The 7,936-nt window shown below is 36.2% G+C and overlaps 1 protein-coding gene across 1 annotated transcript; it reads right to left on the bottom strand.

The window, feature by feature from the left end:
- Window positions 1-736: 736 nt before the first annotated feature.
- Window positions 737-6,872, bottom strand: LOC110925828 (inactive TPR repeat-containing thioredoxin TTL3). The gene is made up of 7 exons (XM_022169657.2): window positions 6,138-6,872; window positions 4,831-5,251; window positions 4,554-4,746; window positions 4,275-4,459; window positions 2,996-3,329; window positions 2,274-2,439; window positions 737-1,167 (listed from the first exon to the last, which is right to left on the bottom strand). Exons 1-7 carry the CDS (start codon window positions 6,619-6,621, stop codon window positions 1,130-1,132), a joined length of 1,821 nt encoding a protein of 606 aa, XP_022025349.1. The 5' UTR covers window positions 6,622-6,872; the 3' UTR covers window positions 737-1,129.
- Window positions 6,873-7,936: the final 1,064 nt, after the last annotated feature.

Genomic DNA, 7,936 nt, shown 5'->3' with positions numbered 1-7,936 from the left:
CCTGGTGTGGGCATGCCCCCAAAATTATGGGACAGCTGAGGTGGGTTGGAATCATGTTCTCATAGCATGCTTTGCCCATAACAATCCAATGTCACTTGTCTACGTCACCCATGCTATGCTATACCCTCTTTCATTATTATTTCTCAATATTTATATTTATAAATACTAAAAAAGCAAAACAACATTTAGCTCAAATCAACAGTGAGTTTGTAAATATAGAAAATCAATAGGGAGTACCTAAATTTGTTATCCATTCTTGGAAATGAGATGCTTTTCAAATTATCCTTATATTAAAAACCAAAGTGAATGAACAGTGATTTTAGGTTAACCAAAGTGAATGAACAGTGATTTTAGGTTAGGGCATTTAAGGTATTTAACCCAAGACACTTGTGCGTCTCCTCAGCCTCCACCGCTTCCCATTCCATTTTCTTCTCCAGTATCAACACACAGATTAGGGAGATAGAGAGGAGCAAGAGAGAGACAGATTAGACAGGTAGAAAGAGCTAAGCGACGGTGATGGAGGAACGAGTGTTGGTCTCCGTCCGTTTTTTCTAAGGAATGCACTAAAAGTGATAAATTACTTCTAATTATTATTATTATTATTATTATTTTGAAAAATAGACTTCTAATTATTTAGTAATTTTATTTTAAGTCAGATATATAAGAATTATTATATACAAATATTTCTAGGTTGACACAAAAAACTGATAGATACCACAAACAGATAAAAAAAACATTAACAGAAATGGTATATATAAAAAAGGATCTCACAGAATCCAATATTTTCTTCATTAAGAGGAGGGAAACAAATAAATAGCTCCAATGCAACTGAGGTCCATGGAAAATAAAAAATAAAAATAAAAAAAAGTAATCACAATATTCAATTTTCCACAATTTTTGTACTAAAATGAAAAATGATAAAAAATTGTTATATATGAGTTTATTTCAAGTAAAATCTGCTTTTGGTCCCCTTTTTGATATCAAGGTGTAGCAGTGGTACTTGAAATTTGAAACAAGCCTTTCTGTTCATCAAACTGTACTGCTGCACTTGTGCTTGAGAACATTCGGTCATCGAAAATTGCCATACTGGCGTATGTAGGGTCCACAAGAATCGCCATGTGAATGCCGCTCAATGGTTCCGGCTCCTGATACTGCTAGGGGGAAGCTCTGTTTCATGCAAAAAAAAAATGACATTTACAAAGTTTTGACTTTTTGAGGTCAATTGTATTGCTTTGTTCTACTCATTACCAATCGGTTCGCGACTTTGCGTATCATGTATTATAATCTTATATGATTAAAAATTACCAGTGGTATGCCCATTACCCAAAACTTAAATTTACCTCAAAAACCAACTTCAAATAGCATATACTAAACTAGACTTTTAACAATTCTATAATTTCAAGTTTCTAACAAGAGTAAATTGCCATTTAGTCCCTGAGGTTTGGTCCAAATTGCCATTTTAGTCCAAATAGTTTTTTTTTCTCCTCTCGGTCCCTGACTTTTCTATTTTCTTGCCATTTTGATCACATTGCCTAACTCAGTCTAAAAATATGGTTATAACCAGGGGTATTTTTGGCAGCATAACTGTTGTGTAGGGATAACCAGAGGTAGTTTACAACATAATTTATAAACCTCATAATAATTTAAAGCCAAAAATACCCCTGACTATAACCCGGTTTTTAGACTAAGTTAGGCAATGTGATCAAAATGGCAAGAAAAAGGAAAAGACAGGGACCCAAAGGAGAAAAAAAAAACTATTTGGACTAAGATGACAATTTGGACAAAAACTCAGGGACTAAAATGACAATTTACTCTTCTAACAACTTCAGTCTACTGTTTACTATTCTTATAAGATTATATAATATGCTAATACATTCGGTTACGATGTGGTATGGGCTCAGGTGTTTATCACCAGATACCATACCGTCTAAAACCTAATTTTCACTACATAGCCTTTAAAGAATTACAAGTGAAATTTCAACCGATTAATATACAAATGGGCCGATAAGTGCTATGTATTTATCAATGGGTTAAACTAAAGGACTAATCTAAAGCAAAACAAGTCAACGGGTCAAAAGGTCAAGTAAGTTAAAAGTCATCTAAACTGTCGTCAAATGCATAAAACCTTCTAAAACCTATTTCTCAATACAGATCAGATTATTTTTTGTAAATACCTCCTAAAACCTACTTCTCAATACAAATTAGATTATTTAAGTAATTTTACTATGCATAATGTACAAAAAAATGAACTGAGGCCAAGGTTCAAAAGTTACCCGATGAATATGTCGAAGCTCTAACACGATTAACACCCGAAGGTTCCCCTCGGGCCAATCTTAATGCTTCTTGAGCTCGAGATAGTGATTCTGCCACCTCATTGTCTCCCGGAAGTTCTTTACTCAATATTTCATAGTCTCTCACCGCTTCACCCCATCGCTCAAGCTACAAATCCAAAAAAACAATATTTTCCAAAATTAAAAACACACTATATCATAAATAATCCAAAAAATAGAAATGGCAATTTTAACCTTTGATGAGTGAGTTAATATGAGTTATGTATTATCTCAAGTGTGTTAAGAAGGTTGAGTAAAAGCATTTGAACAAAAAAAGGGTCCATAGTTGTAGAAAGTGTATTTTAGAGCATACAACGTCCTAGACTTTTTTTTTTTAAATTTAGATTGTTACCGTAACAATTTAGTTTTGTAATCATATGTAACACATTATTTATTCAATATAAAAATTCCAAAAAACAATAAATAAAGTGTTTGTGGATCAATAAAAAATTGGTAATAAAAAACAATAGATAAACACTTGGTTTTAATTTGCGCTCCGATGCGTTTTTAATCCCAAAAGCCGATGCGTGATGCGTGCGCATCATGTATGCAAGGCGTTTTTTATTTAAAAAATTATTTATCGATAATATTTTAACCTCTTAACTTTAAACACTAGAAATTTAGAGATTAAAATAAATAAATACAAAAAAAGTAACTCTAACCACCTTTGCATTTGAGACGGCCCTCCTCATAAGGGCCTTTGTGTAATTTGGGTGAACGTTAAGGGCTAGATTACAATCCTCAACGGACTTCTCCCACAAACCGAGCTTTGACCAACAAACAGCCCTATTACAATAAAGAACCGAGTTTGACAAGTTATATTTAAGCCCTTCACCATACGCAGCACACGCCTCTGAAAATCTCCCCGAGTTAAAAAGATCTTTGCCTTGAACACGCGCTCGGTTTATTAAGTTAACATGTTTTAGTAACGTTCCAACTTCCATGTTTCCGTAATCGATCAAGCTCGCCTTTTCCGCAAATGCAGCTGCTGTTTCAAACCTGCCATTACCATATGTTTATCGCGCTCTTTAGCTCATCATAAATTGGTCGGTTTATTAACGATTTGCCCATGGTTTACTTGGGTAAATAAATCTTTGTAATGTTTATAAATAGGAGGCCGAAAATAGAAATGGACATAAAACTTGTTACTTTTGCTACAACTAGTTCGCGCATTGCTGCAGGGTCGTACGCGTCGTGATAAAGTAGACTACAATCGGCCTGACTCGTTTAGAACTAAATTTACGACGAAAAGTAGAGTAACTCAAATTTATATCGTCGAATGAAGATGTGTCATATTTGACCCGACTTGTTTCCAAACAAAATTTACGTCGAAATGTAGACAACCTCGCAATGTACAAAAAAATAAACACGAAAACGTTAATTGACGTGGCTCATTCTTGAATAAAATTTATGTGAAAACGTGAACGAACTTTTGAATTTATACTCATAAGTACACAAAAATAAGAAAGTAAGAAATTAATTTTTTGAAGTAAAAATGTACAGGGGTTAAACACGAAGCTTTAGAAACATGAAGGGGTCAAAGCGACATTTTACAAATCTTTTAGAAATTAAAAGGATTAAATGTGTATAACCCAGAAAGTTAAAGGGGGTGGCATGGCCGGTAGAAACCCCACTGACCATGCCTTTTAAGAGTAAATACAATTAACCATTTTTTATTAAATATGATGATTATTTAACCTTCAAGGGGCGCAGTGGTAAGCCGTTGATTCCCCTCTGACAGAGGTCTTAGATTCGAATCTAGCTTCCACTTGAATCATGCCTTAACCCCTTGAAGGCCACCTAACAAACGTAAGCTTCGCTTTACCGGTCCCACTGGCTAGCAGGATATTGGTGGGATATGTCAGTTTTTCCTAACCGGTTTTCATAATTACGAAAGAATAATTATGATTATTTAAATAAACAAATCGTTCTAATAAAGCTAACCTTCCAAACGCCATGTCAACACGAGCTCGGACGTAAAACACATACGCTTCACAATACATTCCAAAAAACTTGACTTTAGTACATGTAGCAGGAAAAGGCTCGACTTTTGGTAACTCAACAAGAATAGAATCCACATCTTCAAGTTGATGGAGCTTCAAAAACGCTTCCGCCTTGCAAGCAATTATCTGTAGATGCACACCATCAAGTTGACTCGATGTTAATTTCAACCACTGATTAAACTTTGAAAAATAGTAATTAAAAAGGTATCGAAATGAGTACTTGAGGAGATGATACGGCTCCGGTTAACATGGCTGCTTCGCATTCCCTAAGTACTCCTTTCCAATCACCGATCTTTCTAGCATCCGAGCATCTGTTAATATGTTTTTCCAACGTTTGCAACTTTTGCAACTCGGTCAAATCGTTATGTTGACCATGAGAAAGATGGTGATAGGCGCGGTCCACCTGTCCTAACCTGTTAAATTGATTATGATAATGATTATATATTCCTGATTATTTAGGGACTAATTCCAACTCGGTCAACTTGTTACGAAGTTACCTGAGATAAAGAGATGCTAATCGTTGATGAGCGCGTTGAAAACCAGGGTTCAACCGCACAGCCTCCTCACATTCCTTAACAGCCTCCCCCAACCTCCCTAACATGGTCAACGCCGCCGCTCTATTACTCCGACAAGCTGCATTTTCCGGCGATATCGTAATCGCACGATCATACAACGATAAAGCTTCTGTGAAATTCCCTCTTTTATACAACTCATTGCCAGCATTTTTAACTTCTTCTACATCATGACTAATCATAGCCTTCTTAATGATCATCCCAATTTCGCCATTCGATTCCACTGATCTCCCCCCGCCTTTAATTATACTTCCATGCCCGTAATTACCCGTACCCATACCCAAACCCAACTTCTCGGGTCGGGTCGTGGAGCTACGAGTGTTCATATTGGATTTAAGGATTTTACCTGATGACAGATGTTCATACTATTAGACCATGCGTAGTGGTTATGGTGAATAATGCCCCACCCTTGGGTGTTGTCCGCCACGTGTCGTCCTAGTCAGCAAAGGGGCGTTTTTTTCTAAAATGGGTGTAGTGGGGAAGTGGGCATTATGTTAAAAGGGGTGTAAAGAATTAAATAAATAAAAAAAACCATGAAAAAATTTAATTCGCCAAAGAAGAAAAGGGTTACATGTGATTGGGCCAACAACATCTTCAAAATGGGGCAAGAGCGTTGTTTTTAAAACGCCATTCAAAAAAATCCAAGAAAAACGCCCCGGGGGGCCGAGATTCGGGCGTTGTTTGGCGTTTTTGGGAAAAAAAAGCCGCCCCCTTTTGCTACGACCACGCTTGGTCTTAGTAGCTGTACAAACTACTTTTAGGGATTCTCTGTTACATGATGGACAAATGTTACTACCGCTAGCTAAACGTACCCACTTCCTATGGTACTTTTTACTAAACCAAACCCCATCCCCCTACTAGATCACTAAATTTTTTTAACAACAATTCCTAGATTTTCTACGATAAATACACCACCTGCTGCATTCTGCAGGATTTGAACTCTCAACCTTTTGGCTGTACAGCACGCCACTTAACCATCACGATCTCTACTTTTACTCGTATAGGACGATTAATCCTAGAGGGACAAGTTTAGCTTTGCCCCTGTTACCTATTACTATTACTATTAGCAGTTGTAAAACTACTTTTAGTTATCAATAGCCTATCCCTATTATTAGTAATTCTTGTTTTGTTTTTCTTAGTCACACTAGAGTCATACACTTATACTTTCATATTTAGAAGGAAAAAAAAAACATTAATGTATAAAAGTTTTACTAAACTAATTTGTTTATTACCTGACGGACAGATATTGCCGGCTGGGTATAAACTCGTGTTCGGAGAATTAACCGAACTATTGCCACCGCTACCACCGCTGCCGCTGCCGCCACTGTTGGTGGTAGTGGTGGTGCTGCTAGTGCTAGCAGTATTATTACTACTTCCATTAAAGTAACCCATTGTTCCGGTTCCACTGCCGGAATATATCAACGGAGCTCCAGTAGAATACGATCTCCGGTGACCCAGCTTCCGATTCACATCCCCAAACCCAGATCGAACCTTTTCCGGCGTGGTGATATTGGGGATACTAGTAGCATTCAGCTCACCTGAATGAGATCTATTAGATCTTCTTCGAAATTGGTCTTGTTCTTTGTTAATTGAACGCATTCCACCAATACCCAGATCGAGTTCTTTGAAATCAGGCTTGTTCTGGTCAAGAGAACACGCTTTTTCAAGCACATTTGGAAGCGACATTTCGTCGAACACCTTCTGGGCATGTTCCATTGCTCAAAATTGAACCAATTTGTTGGACCAAAAGATTGTTTTTTGCAAGTTGGATGCAAGATTTCAAGTGGGGTTATGAAAATGCTGCAAAAATTGGAACTTTGATGAAAGAACAGAAGAAAAATTGAGACTTAGATGAACAAATTACATGAATTTACAGAGAAAGAAAAGGGGAAGAAGATGGGGATCTCGTGAATATATATAAATAAAAGGAAGAAGCAAAGAATGAAGAGGAATGAGCTGGAAGGAGAGTGAGAGGAAGAGAGGTATTTATTGTGTTGTGTAAATTATGATCCACTCCATAACTGGCATCAGCTGGAATAGTACAACACACCTCATCATAGCCGTCCATTATGATTTGCCACTTAATTAAGTTCTTTTGTTTTTAAACTCATAGGAATATTAGTATAGGATTAACATTTAATTTGAGAAAGTTGTTAATAATTAAGGGTTGATATGTGATTGACTATCATTTGATACATAAGCTCATTAGTGTTCTTCACTTTGGTTAATATGACTTTGAGGGGTTTTATTAAATTTAAAAGGTTTGTTGTATAATTCTTATCAGTATGTTTTTCCATCTTTATACGGATTCGCTCTCTTATGAAAACTTATGTTATGTTTATGATGTTTTTCTTCTTGTTTTGATTTTTATTGGTAACAAAACTATGGTTGATGTCTCTAACTTACTTGATTGTGTATGTAATCATCTACTTTCTTTTCTAATTCAGATCTTCTAATCTAATTTAAGTAAGTCGAATAAAAATGTGTTGTACTCAAAATTACAGATGTTTTATATGTTCATTTAATTTTGACCATTTTACTAATGAAAATGTAGAACAGGGGCGGACCTAGTGTACTCGGAGGTGTAGCCCGGGCTACGGCTCAACTTCTAACCGGTAGTGTAAAATTTTTTTTTTTTCCGATTTTTATACTAAGGATACCGCTCAACAACTACTAGGACACCCCTAAAAAAATTCTAGAAACTGATATTCAGCCCAAATAATTCTGAATATATTGGCCCAAATAACCAAATGATAGCCAAATATTAGTTAGCACAAATAACCAAAAAAATAACCCAACAGCGTATTGGGAATTTGGGCGGCAGATTGAATTATGCAAGGATATCAAACGTCAATCACAATTGTCGACAATTGTTGTCGAAGTCGAACAAAGGGATATCATATCAGTATCACGAAGACACGAACAGTCGAAGTCTCGAACAGAATCACAGATTGTTATCGGCTCATCATCGCGGAATTGCTGTCGAACTCGAACACACGATTACCGAAACAAAAGCAAGATAAAATTATAC

This window comes from Helianthus annuus, chromosome 17 (genome assembly GCF_002127325.2).
Source record: "Helianthus annuus cultivar XRQ/B chromosome 17, HanXRQr2.0-SUNRISE, whole genome shotgun sequence".
NCBI lineage: Eukaryota > Viridiplantae > Streptophyta > Magnoliopsida > Asterales > Asteraceae > Helianthus > Helianthus annuus.
The sequence above is the reverse complement of the archived record's forward strand: the minus strand, read 5'-3'. Positions and strand labels throughout refer to the sequence as shown.